The following is a 14,230-nucleotide window of genomic DNA, read 5'->3' on the forward strand; positions in this document are numbered from 1 at the left end:
TTTCTACGATTCATATACGTATCTATATGTTTTCGGAAAAGAGCAAAGTACACACTGAAAATTCAAAATATTTTATTTGTGTTGCCTACTTCAGTGCATGCTACAAGGTGCTACAAATGGCACGTACATAATTAGCCATTTCAAAAGATAAGCAGTATTGAAAATCCCAATCCTTTCACATAAGCCTATTTACAAATAGGGGTAAGTGACCTAGTAATATGACAAAAAAAAAAACTATGTACTTTCATGTCATAACTGCAATAAGTCACAGCTGACAGTCAAAAAGTACTTATTGCACAATTATTCAGGTAGTTTAGTGTTGAAACAGGCTAATGTAGAAACATCACTGAAAATGAAGAATACATCAGCGCATATCAAAATACTACATACAAATCAAACATTTGTAGTTTTAAATATTAGGTATAAATATTTAATTGTAAATCTCAGGCAAATTTGATAAGCAAGCATGTATACTTTGGCAGTCCACACCTTCAGAAGTATTTCCTTTAAACAAGTGGGAAATACAGCACTAGGAAGAGCCACCAGCATTAAGGCACTGAGGTAATGTAACATGTAACATGAAAAAACACTGATTCTGTATCATCTAATGATTGTGACATCAGAATTTCACAGCACAAGTGATATTCACCTGATTAGAAGTCCTTAAATCAAATGTATAAAGGTATGTTTAACATTTGGCAGGGTATAAAACTGACACTCAGGTGAACAACGTTACAGGATGCCATCCCTTAAAATAACCCAGCACGGTCAACTGTTAAAGGATGCTGTATTTCTAACCCTTTTAGAAAAGTAAACAGCATAAATTGCACCTTAAAAAAGTAAAAGTGTAAGTAATTGCTACCGTAGCTTATTAAATAAATGCATATCTCAGATACTGATCTATCACCACACTGGATTTTATAGGCTCAGATAATATATAACACCCCTGGTTACTTAGTTTCATTACAAGATAAATAATCAATTAATAAATAAGGATACATCAGTTATGAATTAATAAACACATTAAATATGTTAATCAATATACTGAGATAGCCATCGAAAACCTTCACCATATCCTTGTCTCTTCAACACACTGCACATAAAGACTTCCATTGGCCTCAGGTTGAGTTCTTTCAGTGATACATTCCCCTGTGTGGACGCATAGAGACAAAATAAGGCCTTGTATTGCTCCAGAAAATATTATACATTAAATAGTACATACCAAACTGTACAACAAAATGTTTTAAATAATATATTTCCTCAATGATCTACCTTTCCAGTGGTGTGTCCATAAAGACCAAACATTCCTCTCAGCGCGTCCTCACTAATTGCTTCTGGCCGGTCAATTTTATTCCCCAAAATAAGGATTGGCACATTGGAGATGGTTTCATCAGTTAAGAGGGCCTAATGTATAAAGAGCAATCATCATTATTTAAATATATGGCTGTTTTGATTGGTGGAATTGGGAAGAAAATTTAAATTAGTGCATTAAAGTCAGTGATGTGACAATTCCTCTGGATGTATTCATGGTTAAACTTTCATATGTAACTATCTTGTCTTAACAAAACCCTTGATTATAAAAAAGTAGACTTACATCCAACTCAATTTTGGCTTCTAGTAGTCGTTCATGGTCAGCAACGTCAACAAGATACACTATCCCATTTATTGCTGGAAGATAATTTCTCCAAACTCTTCTTGCTGAGAATTGCGAATAGACAAGATCCATTAGCATTATGGCTGATTGATCTAAATTTCTAAACATATATATATACACACACACACTTTTGTTTAATTAAATTCCAGAACTATTAATTATTTATTATTAAATTCTATATTTACCTTGAGCATGACCTCCCAGGTCAAATGTTGTGAAAGTCATCCCAGCAATAGTCAGTTCCTCAGATGCTAGCAGATAGGACAAGATACAGTACATTGTGCACAATGTTTGCTCCAAAAAATGTAGAATTCAGCTTGTAAGAATAAGAAATATTGTTTTTGCACTTTCCTTTGTAAATCTACACAACTCATTAATACAACAAAATATTGTACTTACTAGGGTGAAGTGTTGGGACATGCTGCCCAAGTCGATCATCTTTAAGCATGTGCAATAATGTTGTTTTTCCAGCATTGTCTAATCCAAGAAAAACTAATTTCCCAGACTTTTTATAGAGTCCTAAAAGGAAATATGAGTATGAAAGCACAAATAACAGTTACATAATGATTCATGCTCATCTCTATTTCAATATCTGGCTGATACTTTACCTAATAATTGTAACACACTGCTGAATCCTCTGTACAGCCAATCAAATATGAAAGACATTTTCGTAGCCTGCTCCCTGAAATGAAATTAGATATTTGTTCCAATAGAGTACTGCAAGATTCAAGACTTTCCAGTGGGCTCTGCTAACTCCAAAATAAGCTCTTTACCTAAATCTACTGCAAGTATGTTAAAAACAGCCGGTAGCTACTACATTACTAAATGGCCCAAGTTAACGTTCAAGAGTGCATTTAAGACAAGAGACACAACCCCCCTCATAGCTATTAACCAATATCCCGCACACAACATGAGCAAGAAACTATTTCTAGTTAGGAGACCTTGTCACTTGACGCCATGGATATAGCACACAGACATAGCTGTCACTCAAATGACAGCAAGTCGCTCAACTTCAAGTGCATTTCTATACATTAATAACGGACTTATTGCGTTGTTAATTAAGTTAAATACATATTCAACCAAATATTATTGTTCCCTAACTGTAACCATCGCAGTATACACAGCACAAATGTTTAGCGCGCGTTTTCTAGAAACGCGTCAATACAGTGGAGGCGCTTTAAAACACACTGAAAACAACAGCCAGATATGCTGGTCAAAGGTTGAATGAGCGAAACAAGAGTATTGTGAAGGTAAAAATGCTCAGCATGACGTTACAGCTAAAACCTGGCTTTTGTTGTTGAAATGTGTCTATTAAAAATTGTATCCATTTACAAATATTTTAACAGTCGCGTCGTTTGTAATGTTGCGTCGTTTGTAAGTAACACTTAACACTATGGGTTCTAATATGGGAAATATTCGTGTCAATACCTGGAAGGGTCCGTGTGAGTAGTAGACCAGTCAGTCCGGTCTGTGTTCTTCTGCTAAACACCAGCCCGAATTTGACGTTTAACCGGAACTGCGTAGTTGTGTGCATAGGGTGGTCTCTGATCGATTGTAGGTTAATGCGTTGTCATCTGGTTGCTAAATGTTGACTGACCTGCATCTGTGAGGTCTGACAGCTAAGATTTACATTTAAAAGTTTGGGGTTGGTAAGATTTTTTCAGTGTTTTTTAAAAGTATCTTATACTTACTACTGCATTTATCAAAAATACAGTAAAAACAGTAATTTTGTGAAATATTATTACAATTTAAGATAACAGAAACATTAGAATTGCATATCTAGTCACCACTTTTTCACTGTATGGGAAAAATATGCAACGAAAGTGAATGATGACCGAGGCTGTCAGTTCCTAATATTCTGACATATTCTTGACAGAAGTTTCACTTTTGGGTGAACGATCCCTTTAAAAGTGATGTGTTTTGGATGCACCATCTCTAAAGGACCTGTTAAAAATAATAAAAAATAAACTTTTTTTTGTCCACACTGGCATTATGGATCCTCGATTCCTCATACATCAGCTCACTCTTGTGACAATTATATTTAAATATTGCAATTATTATTGTTAAAGTTGTATTTATGTAAAGACAATCTAATACAAAGCAAAAGCTATTAACAAAGAAGCATCTGATAACAGCAGTGTCATATGAGAAAAAGTTTATTAAAGCATTTGTTCCCCATCTTACATCTTATCTATACCTGAGTTTGACCAGACTGTTTAGAATCTCTAACCTTAGTATCTGTTACACAGAATATCTAACCATTTTCAAAATCAACATAACTTAGCAAGACATCGGTTAGCTCCTCTAACTGTTAATTTGAGATTCAGTCTTCAGATAATGTTAAGTGCCCATGTTTTCAAATAATATCCATTATTCTAGACAGAAACTGACATGCAAATTCTAAACATGATCAGACTGGTGCATTAACAGTGTTTTGTTCTTCAGTTCTTTGCATAGTAGAACCACTTGTCAACTGAAAAAGAAAACGAAACAATGTAAATATGATGCACGTCTTGAAAGAAAAACTTATTCATTTGTAAACTGTAAAATTGAAAGAATACACAACAGTAAAAAATATAGGTTATACTTTATTTTACAGTGCCATAGTTACATTGTAATTACTCAAATAAGTACTGAGTACTATTAATTAACTACATGTACTACTATAGAGTTACAGTTAGGGTTAGGTTTAGGGTTAGTTACTTGTAATTATGCATAATTTACTGTTATTACTATAGTAAGTACATGTAGTAACATGAAACTATGGCATTGTAAAATAAAGTGTTACCAAAATATATAATAATATAAAACTAAAATAACACAGATTTTAGGAGATCTGGTGTGTCACTGCAAAAAAAGAAAAAGATCAAACCTGAGCATGGAACTGGACTGGAATCTCCACATGGGCATGACTGAACATAGAAAGAAAAATTTGTTTCAGTTACCACATTAGTAAAGTATTATTTGACATAAGGCGCCACTATAAAACTAATACATCTGTATATTCATTTTATTAAATGGTGAATAAAGTCCTGTGAATTCAAATAAAAAATAAAGTTCATACTCCATCAACAACTGCTTTAGCTTCATCTGCCGAACAGCAGAACGGACTGTCTCCCTCTGAGACACACGTGTTCTTGCTGCACAGTAAAAAAGAAAAAAGCAATATGACTTGAGGTGAAAAGAAAACAAAGCAAATAAAATTCTCTTTATTTCATATTATATTTATGTATTTCAGTTTTAAACCAGGGCTGCGTTCCACTCCAATTTTAGACACGCACTCGCAAACTTCCCTAAGCACTTCCACTCGGGGGAATCCCTGCCGCCATTTTTAAGTGCGTTCCACTTCGTGAAGTGGACAAGGGAAGTTTATATAGACAGACCCTCGTCCCCTCGATTTTGACCGAGGGAGCAAGTCTACTCTGATGTACACTTCAAGCAGCTCTATATCCCACAATTCAACTTAATTGTGACATCACAGCAGATCGCGCTTAACTGAAGTGTATGATATATTAATTATTTTGAGAATTAATCGCATAATTAGTGTATAATATATTAATTATGTTGAGATTCAATCGCATTATACTTGTAGCTACCTTATGTTCACAGTCACAGTTATTTTGTTTCATTTGTGTAATTTTACTTTTCTCCAACAGCTCATATACTTATAGGATTTTATATATTTTTTTCAACAACTTATAAGCATATAAGAATGGTGCATAAAACAAACTCATAAGTACAAAAGGGGTTTAAATAATAAATCAGCTCCATAGTGAATTCCAAGTGATCAAGGGCCTATATACACCGGGACGAATATCGCGCGCGATTATCGCCGACCTCGTGACTAAACAAAGGGCGCTAATGTGAGTGTGCACATCGACGCAAAAAACGGCAGGCGTAAATGCGTCATTTTTTAAAAAACACCTCGGGTTCATTTTTTTGGTTTGATGCGCCGCGTTAAAAACTGGCCGACCAATGAGATTGCCGCTTTTGTTCACGTGCCTGGAGCTGCTGAAGTTACAGTAAAACACGACTTGGTGGTGCTCAAGCACAAAACGGTCTTGCCGAGCACACATTGATACCAAGACAACGAAGAGGAAATAAGTAGACGAGGAAGACCCCTACAGTTCTTGGCCACACCAATAGATGTGTATTATATGCCATTTTATTTCTGTATTTTTACTGTTTTTTTGTCTATTACATTCAAGAAATATAGTTGAGAATGTCTATTTCATAAATATGTTTATTTGCACTACCGTTCAGCACGAGCGCCATATACTGTCAGGGAGTGAATTTGCACGTTCACTAGGCGCATCGCCTCGTCCCGGTGTGTACGAGGCTTTAGTGCATTTCATTTAAACCTTATTCACGAGTTCCGGCAGTAGTGGGCACTCGTGCAGCGTTAAGCAATGACGCACATCCGAGTCCACGAAACAGAGGGAAGTTAGCGAGTGCAGGGCATTCAAATTTGGAGTGGAACGCAGCCCTTGTCTACACCTTTATAGGTTATCTGTAGTGATTGTAAATGGAAGAGCAAACAGTCAGAGCTGAAATAAAATACTATGCAAATGAGAAAACAAATGCAGACTGCTGAAGAAAGATTCCCTTACCAGTTTAGTTCTCCAGCATTTGTCTGTTGTGAGATAAGTGCCTTCCAGAAGCCATGGGTGGCTTTAATTGTCTCAATGGCAAAGTCCTGGAATAAATGTAGCATATTTACAGTGCTGTAAAGGCTTATGACCAATCACAAAGCTTGTTTACAAAACTTTTTCAACATACCTTGTCTTTGAACTCTCCGTTGAATGCAAACTGGTTTTCGGGTTTCCCATCAGGTACCTTGTACCTCCTGAACCAGTCAACTGTGGCCTCAAGGTAGCCTGGCTTGAGTCTCCTCACGTCACTAATGCCTGTATTTCACATCAGAGAAATAAAAACAATCACAAATCTGTATCTCTCTTCTAAGTAAACAGGAAAGCAACAAGTGTTATTTACTGTTCAAGTCCTTTGCCTCAGGGTCATCAACGTTGATTGCAATGATCTTCCAGTCAGTTTCTCCTTCATCAATCATTGCTAAGACACCCAGGACTTTTACTTTGATAACATCTCCACGACTGCACACCTGCAAAGATCAAGCATTGTAGGGTTTGTTTATCTAATCCAACTTTAACTGCACATACGACAACTTGCTTCATTATAAATTTGGGTTTATTATGAGTTTGGCTTTGTTTCATTCAATACTTCAAAAGACAAACACCAGTATCAATACCTTGCTACCAATTTCACAGACATCGATCGGGTCATTGTCACCACAACATCCTGTGTCATTGTCTTTGTGCCCGGGGTCTTCCCAAGTCTGTCAGAAAATATTTAAATAATGTTGTAAAATCTAAAAAAAGACTGGATTAATGATGCTGAAAATTCAGTTTTCCAATCACAGGAATAAATTATTACATTTTAAAATATTTTAAAATTGTTTTATTCTATGTATTTAATGTATGGTCGGTGCTGATTTAAAAGGCTTACTTGAGGGATTGCTCCATAATTCCAAATATAGCCTTTGTGTGGGAAAACATTGGCCACAAAGCGCAAATTGCCCTTCTTCACATCTTGCTTAATGGGGTTCAGAGGGTCTTTTGTAGCAATCTGAAAAATAAAGCATATTGTTGTAGCGTGTCTGGACCGGTCACTCTCACACACACAAGGACCACACGACCACTCGATGAGATTCAGCACTGTAATTAGGGGAAATAATCAGTGGAGCAACGGGGCGACAGCTTCTCCCACTCCGGTACACACAGAATATTTTGTGGGGAGAAGCGAAAAGCACATGCGTCATCTGCCTCATACACAAGTAGACTGAGACAATCGCATGTCGTGCAAGAGGAAACCCCGCAGGTGTGCTCCACTGATAACGTTCCCTCCCCCAACAAATTCCCAAAGAAAAGTTCCGCTACTGTAGCGTTATACTCACATAACTTGTGAACGATTATAGGAACAAAATCTCGTGAAGTTCACTAAACCAATCTTTTTACAAATGTAGAAAAATATAAAGCATTTATAAACCAATTTAAGAGAAGAAGAAGAAGAAAAAAAAAAAAACAAATACAGAAGGAAATAAACAAAACAAGTCAGATTAAATCAATAAATTCTTCACACCAGTTACACTTGCAGAGTATTCATGCAGACATCAACTGGTTGATGGGTCATTATTTTGTTTGAATATCAATACACAATACACCACAAATGTAGGTCCGGTATGTAATGTGTTGTATCCAATAATGTTTTAGGTGTGTAAATATATGGCCTTACAAAATATATGGCCTGTTACAAAGTCCTCTATTCTATTGTTTTATTGTGTTATACTGAAAGTGATGTAGTTTTGTACTGTTACTGTTGCTCATACCTCCATTTTTGCATTTGTCCATCTTGGTACTTCAACAACCATGTGGAAAATGTTCTACAGAGTAAATAAAAAAAGAAAAAGAAAATCTTAAGCAAGTAAAAATTCATATTAACATTCATATTACTAAAAAGCCATGAGAATGATTACTCATGAAGTTTTAAACACATAAGACACCAGAGCAGTCCAAAGTATTGAACGATTTAAGATGACACTGTTAAAAGGGTAAAGATCATTCCTCTCACATAATGCACCCGATAAAGAGCTGATATACATTCTGCTGTGCTGGATTGTGAAATGACCATTCACTGCCAAAGGGCTCCCGCATGGGAGGGGGTATCAACACTGTGACCCTGACAAGAGAAACTAGGAACATTAAAATACTGTACCTGAGCTTCATCGGCACACATAGGTATGTCATGGAATGGTGAAATATACTTTCCATCGGAGTTCTCTGTTAAAAAAAAGAAAGTTACATATGTAACATAACATTTCTGTACAAATAAATATTTCAAATGCAGTTGTGTGCTTCAATTACTTGTACATCTGATCACTTAAAATCTTGCTGAGCACCTGTTTTCCATATTAAGGCACAAATAAAAATATCTAAATAATAAAAAACCATGAATTGTATAATACCTAGCTCTTATTAGCCACCGTGTCCACCTTGAATAACATGTAATGAGTTCTGTTTTTGAAATCTTTAAAGTCTTCACTCTTAAAAGTAAAGTTTACCTCTCCCAAAATATAATAACAATAAAAAATCTGCATAAGCAAGACAAGTCGTAACATCAAATAACACTTGTATAAAAGCAAGCTCACATATTCTGCACAAATTTTCACTGGGTGTTCCACATAAGAAAGAAAGTCGTATGGGTTTGAAACATAAATTAGTAAGTTCAATATGTTAATAATAACGATGATGTTAATGATTTTTCCCAGTGTGCATATAATCTGTCAATCATGTTACTTGTCAGAAGAGAGAGGTGACGTCATGCTGCTGCTATGGGTGAGATGTCTAATGCACAGATGGCAACTAAACCAGACAAAGCACACCCAATTTTGAGAAAATTCATTTAGTATATCTTATTAATCTATATACTTCATATTTTATATATCTGAGGTCATTTCAGAAAGAGCAGACAAAATAACAGAACCAAAAATTATATTCTGCAATAATATGACGCAATGAGCGACCCTGTAGCCTATTTGCCCGTCCTTCATTTACACATTTTAAACAGCAATACAAAATAACAAAGTTAGCGCTGTTGCACTGTCTGGTAATAATAATATATTGTCGTCCATTTGGGATTTTCAGTTTTCACTTTTAAACCGGTATTACATGTTTAGTTTCTTTTAACCAAGAAGAACTTTAAACAAACCCACATACAAATGGCAATTAAAACAAAATTTCTGTGCTAAATATCAATTTAATATCGTAAATTCATCACATTTACTGTTTCTTTGATTAAGTTTAGGTCATAAATGACGCGAGGAAAAGCGACACGTGGGACTTGCGGCCCAGCCCCTTTCATCTTAATTCAATGAACATCCCAGACCGTTCAAACTCCTCATCATCAATCTCCGAAGAACAGAATTCATACTTACTAAAATAGAGCCTATAACTCAAAGTGTTAGGGTTTCCTCTTTCTTCAATGGAGAAACTCATATTGTGCGCTATTGTGTATTGATTCCGGTAGGCTGTGTGTAAAAGGACAGCTTGGGGGAAATCGCGCATGCGCAGAGACTGAATTGCGCGTAAGCGTATGTGCATCTGATTTGTGAATCGGTAAAGATGGTCAGTGATAAAAAAAAAAACATCTTGTAAGAAAAATGGAAATATCACACTTTTAACGCAGTAACTTTTAATGTGTTCAAAGACAGTTTTATATATTTGCAGCTAAATCAGCCTAAGCTGTTTTGCTGCTCTTAGCTGGTTCACAGCCTAGTCAAGTTGATGTTCACCTGGTTTAGCTGGGCAGCGAATTATTTTCCCAATCTAACCAACTATATCATATTTTTAATTTATATATTATTATATTTTTCTATTGGAGTTCATGCGATGTAATTCTCCTTTGACGTAAAAAAAAAAAAAAAAAAAAATCAAATCTCCCTTGACGTCATATCCTCCCAGTGCTCTTCGCTTCCTGCCTGGCGGAGGGAGGGGACGGTGCTGACGGCTGGGAGGACGAGCTGAACGTTAAGAAAGCCTTGGGAAAGCGATAAGAAACGAGGGGAAAGGGCCCGAGGTTTTTACCTTCCATCGGGAAAACTTATCGCTCGACTCTGATTAGCACCCAAAGCAAGTGCAATGTCGTCCAGTCGTCAGTTTAGTGAGAGCAGGGCCATCCCGACCAGGACGGTGCTGATCAACGACTCAACGCAGCTACCTCACGACTATTGCACCACTCCTGGAGGCACTTTATTCTCCACCACCCCGGGAGGTAATAACCCACTTGAGACATGTACTGTATGTCCCGGCTGATATCTGCAGCCGTTTGCATGGAGACAGTCCAATATTAGAGGGTGGCCTGTGTTGGCCAGGAAGCCGTAACCACATAAAATCTGTGTCTTAAAACCTACTGTTCTATCTGCTTAGACAGTATTTTTGGGGCTCGTATGAAAGTTTAGGTATTTTGCATGCAGACTGTCTGGTGATGCTCAAAATGTTTAGACGTTTAAATCGGCGATGGCCAAAGATGTTGCATAGGAAGGCAGCTGACTGGGCTTTTGAGACACAGCCATGTAGTTCAAAACAAAAACAGCGCCGCCTGTGCTTCGCTCTGATCAACGTGATTGGTCCGCAGTGACTGATTGACAGAATAGGACAGAACAAAGAAATGCATTCCATTAAACGCATACAGAGACAGATACATATAGCAGTATACACCCTATCAAGTGTGATATTGATGGTTATAGGACAACAGTAATACTGTAGTGCATTGGGTTAATTATACTGTTCAAAAGATTATACTTATTTGTTGTGACCATTTAATACTAAATTAGTCACATTAATCATCTTTGGTGCACGAAAATATATCATATTAATATCTATCTCACGCTTTTCAGGGATATGGTCATCATTCTGTCATAATTAATTCACCCTCATTTTGTTTTCAATCCCATATAACTTGTTTCTGAGTAACACAAAAGGAAATAGGTCATATTTCTTTAGGATTGTTGTGCCAGGCTGGTAGTTATGCAATAAAACTTGATTATAACAGTACGTTTGTTGTGACAATGCAGGAACCCGAATAATCTATGATCGCAAGTTCCTATTAGACCGGCGTAACTCACCCATCGCCCAGACCCCACCAGCACACCTGCCGGTTATCCCAGGAGTGACGGGCAAGAACATCCTCAATGAAAACAAGAGGAATGAAGCTAACAACATCAACAACCATGATGCCAAACCAGGGCAAGGTTAGTCTTTAAAACTGACCAAACTGGAACTGTTTCCATTGGAACCTCCCTGCTTTGTGCTTGACCATCTTATGTACACAAACTGTAATGGATCTGGTTGTTAGCTCACAACATTCTCTTTTAGTTTCCTAGTGGTCATGCATGGTGTACATGAATTTTTTCTTTCTTTTTTCTTTTGTGTTGCAGCTGAAGATGCTCAGTTTGAGATGGACATCTAAAGAAGAGGAACCAACGTGAAGAACGATTAATTACCTGGTACCTGTGTGCCAGTGGCTTGGCTTGTAGAAACCAATGTTGTGAGCCCTCTCTTTTAGCTCTCTCTAGCTGCTGGGTGCTGCATAATCATGGGGATAAATGACTAAAGTTTGCCCAGTGGGGCTGCTGGAGCCCTGAAGGTTAACCTGTGAGCCTGTTGAGCTCTTTTTGTTTAGGTTTCAGGGCTGCCAGCAGCTGTACTTGCTTAAGTCACAGAGCAAGGGAAAAATTCTTTATTGTAAGTGCCCGGATATATTACCAATTTACCGTAATAGTCTCATAAACAAATCAGCCATCAGAGATTCACTGCTGATAGTTCAGAGTACACTGTTCCAGTTGATACCCTTAATGCAGTCTACTTTATTCACATGTAAACTGATTTGCAGTCAAGTCAGGAAATGCAGTTATCTGCATGTTCATGTCCTCCCAAATGTAATATGTATATATATATATATTTTTCCCCCATCCAAAACGGTTACTGGATCTTTTTTCCCCAGTTTAATTTCAAAGGGATTATCATAATAATCATAATTTTGATTCAAAGTGAAAGAATTCTATATTCATTCCAAGTCTTTTATATCAGTTAAAACTTTTGTCAGGTATTTGTTCAGCTCAAAAGAATAGTTTTATAGAATTGTCCAAAAACATTGAAACCACAAACCTTAATCACTCATTTGAATTTTTACAGGATTATGATGCCAAACAAATGTATACACATTTTTGAATCTTATTTAGAACTACCCCAAAATGAGCATGAGCAAATTCTTTGAATTTCCTTTTGCCCAGTGTAATCATAAAGTAAATAACATCTGATCACAATTTTGAATGACCAAACTGATATTTTAGGGCAGAGAGAATGTTTCCGTTCAGATTCGTCCTGCTAACAGTATGGTTTGTACTTACCTTTGCATGGTGAGATGCTTGAAACGTCAACATCAGCTCTGTTGTCACATCCTCTGGTAAAAGGTAGACAATACCCAGTACTGTTGGACTGGATCAATGGTTTAATATACTTTATGAAATGATGACAAAAAAAGAGCTGGTCTCAGGAAGCACTTGCATTATGTACCTAACAAGTACACATCTTATGGCTCCTTTCAGGGGAGAAATAGGGCGGTGAATATTTAACATTAATATCAGCTGTGACATCTGCTGTCACTTTCCAATTACTACAATCCTTACAAACCTTGATAATCAAATCAAAGGTAGGAAAGCACTGAAGTGTTGTTTTGGTCATTTTACTATTGTCTGTCTCACAGCCACACAATGTGAACGATTCTTCAAAAGATGGATAGTTTTGTAGTGACCAGACATTCATATTTTGATTCAGATCAAACATCTTGAAAACTTGAATTGAATCTTTCCAATGCTCTTCTATGCATGTTCTTTTAGTCTTTAGTTCACATGTCAGATCATTTAATCGATGTTGAATTTTTTGGGGGATGCCAAATCTTGTGGAAGACAAGTAGGTTTGATTAATTTTGAAAGAGAATTAAGCAAAGAGATTATCCAAACAAAGTGACCTAAAGAGGATAATACTTATTCTCATGACTTTAATTGTCTCTTTCTGTGCTCCAGTCATTCTCTGAAGCACAGAATGTTTTTTTTTCTCTCTCTCTCTCTTTCTCTCTCTCACAGTGATCTTGTGCTTAGCCTCTGTATCCATGCCTTACTTTACTAAGCTGAGCAGCTGTGTCAAATACAGTTCTCTTTCATACCTTAAAACAGGATCAGTTCCTTTCTGTTTAATTTCTTTCCGACTTTCAAGTTGAGGATACGATCAAGATATTGCTATGTTTTACTAGAAAACATTTATATTTTTGGAAACATGTTTGTTACCATTTACTTTCTTACAGAGATGGGAAGATTTGCACATACAGCAGTGTAATGTTTGTAACAGTAAGGGGTTGGTTAAAAACAAATGCAGTTTAGGTTTGACTTTGATCAGTTGCAGTTAAACTTTCTATCGTGTATTCAATACTGGTGAAATCCTTCACAATTAGATGCCCAATTTTCCGGTTTAAATCAGACTTTTGTAAAAGTAACGTTCAAGTAATAATGGTTTACAGTAAAGGAAATCTATATTATACTGTCCTTCTGTAATAGATTTGAGTTGTCAAATCCCAGCTTGTTTCAACTCTGCAATATGGAGTTTAAAATTATTTTTGTTTAAAGATTTAAAGCTTATTTTGCTTCATACTTTTCCCAGGTCTCAGAAACTATCAGAAATGCATTTAGCTCTGTATAAGGGGATTTAGGATGGAAGTGTTTTATCTAATGTGGTGGAAATTGGAAACTGTATTTTCTTTCTTCTTTGAGACCCTGTTCTGTTTAATTTTAATGAAATGCCAATGCCAGTGGACACTGTTACAGCAAAATCAATAAAAGTTCCTTGATATCAACTCTGTCTGTCTTCTCTTCCTGCTGCCTAAGTGCTTGTGCATTTTAATATGCTTGAATGTAATGTAAACAGTCTACTGGGTTTTAAATAGTAGGTT

The 14,230-nt window shown here is 36.4% G+C and overlaps 3 protein-coding genes across 3 annotated transcripts; 1 reads left to right on the forward strand and 2 right to left on the reverse strand.

The window, feature by feature from the left end:
* Positions 1–55: 55 nt before the first annotated feature.
* On the reverse strand, positions 56–3,240 carry sar1ab (secretion associated, Ras related GTPase 1Ab). The gene is made up of 7 exons (XM_051916263.1): positions 3,083–3,240; positions 2,263–2,336; positions 2,054–2,173; positions 1,840–1,905; positions 1,595–1,698; positions 1,273–1,404; positions 56–1,149 (listed from the first exon to the last, which is right to left on the reverse strand). Exons 2-7 carry the CDS (start codon positions 2,318–2,320, stop codon positions 1,033–1,035), a joined length of 597 nt encoding a protein of 198 aa, XP_051772223.1. The 5' UTR covers positions 2,321–2,336; positions 3,083–3,240; the 3' UTR covers positions 56–1,032.
* Positions 3,241–3,794: 554 nt separating this feature from the next.
* ppa1b (inorganic pyrophosphatase 1b) lies at positions 3,795–9,830 on the reverse strand. The gene is made up of 11 exons (XM_051916262.1): positions 9,663–9,830; positions 8,444–8,508; positions 8,058–8,111; positions 7,178–7,297; positions 6,921–7,007; positions 6,647–6,773; positions 6,434–6,561; positions 6,265–6,350; positions 4,719–4,794; positions 4,527–4,566; positions 3,795–4,127 (listed from the first exon to the last, which is right to left on the reverse strand). Exons 1-11 carry the CDS (start codon positions 9,826–9,828, stop codon positions 4,096–4,098), a joined length of 981 nt encoding a protein of 326 aa, XP_051772222.1. The 5' UTR covers positions 9,829–9,830; the 3' UTR covers positions 3,795–4,095.
* A 358-nt stretch (positions 9,831–10,188) lies between these two features.
* Positions 10,189–14,134, forward strand: eif4ebp2 (eukaryotic translation initiation factor 4E binding protein 2). Its single transcript, XM_051916264.1, has 3 exons — positions 10,189–10,498; positions 11,301–11,477; positions 11,664–14,134. Exons 1-3 carry the CDS (start codon positions 10,366–10,368, stop codon positions 11,693–11,695), a joined length of 342 nt encoding a protein of 113 aa, XP_051772224.1. The 5' UTR covers positions 10,189–10,365; the 3' UTR covers positions 11,696–14,134.
* Positions 14,135–14,230: the final 96 nt, after the last annotated feature.

The sequence above is a fragment of the Ctenopharyngodon idella genome, chromosome 13 (genome assembly GCF_019924925.1).
Source record: "Ctenopharyngodon idella isolate HZGC_01 chromosome 13, HZGC01, whole genome shotgun sequence".
Taxonomy (NCBI): Eukaryota; Metazoa; Chordata; class Actinopteri; order Cypriniformes; family Xenocyprididae; genus Ctenopharyngodon; species Ctenopharyngodon idella.

What these genes read in the sequence shown, in the direction of transcription:
- sar1ab (XM_051916263.1), bottom strand. Translation starts at nt 2,320, where the DNA reads ATGTCTTTCATATTTGATTGGCTGTACAGAGGATTCAGCAGTGTGTTA. An exon ending in CCTGGGAGGTCATGCTCAAG is followed by an intron (nt 1,699 to 1,839) that starts GTAAATATAGAA and finishes CGCAATTCTCAG; the next exon opens with CAAGAAGAGTTTGGAGAAAT. An exon ending in ATGGACACACCACTGGAAAG is followed by an intron (nt 1,150 to 1,272) that starts GTAGATCATTGA and finishes GCGTCCACACAG; the next exon opens with GGGAATGTATCACTGAAAGA.
- ppa1b (XM_051916262.1), bottom strand. Translation starts at nt 9,828, where the DNA reads ATGCACATACGCTTACGCGCAATTCAGTCTCTGCGCATGCGCGATTTC. An exon ending in GAGTTATAGGCTCTATTTTA is followed by an intron (nt 8,509 to 9,662) that starts GTAAGTATGAAT and finishes TTTTTTTAACAG; the next exon opens with AGAACTCCGATGGAAAGTAT. An exon ending in CTAAAGCAGTTGTTGATGGA is followed by an intron (nt 4,567 to 4,718) that starts GTATGAACTTTA and finishes TTCTATGTTCAG; the next exon opens with TCATGCCCATGTGGAGATTC.
- eif4ebp2 (XM_051916264.1), top strand. Translation starts at nt 10,366, where the DNA reads ATGTCGTCCAGTCGTCAGTTTAGTGAGAGCAGGGCCATCCCGACCAGG. An exon ending in ATTCTCCACCACCCCGGGAG is followed by an intron (nt 10,499 to 11,300) that starts GTAATAACCCAC and finishes GTGACAATGCAG; the next exon opens with GAACCCGAATAATCTATGAT. An exon ending in TGATGCCAAACCAGGGCAAG is followed by an intron (nt 11,478 to 11,663) that starts GTTAGTCTTTAA and finishes TTTGTGTTGCAG; the next exon opens with CTGAAGATGCTCAGTTTGAG.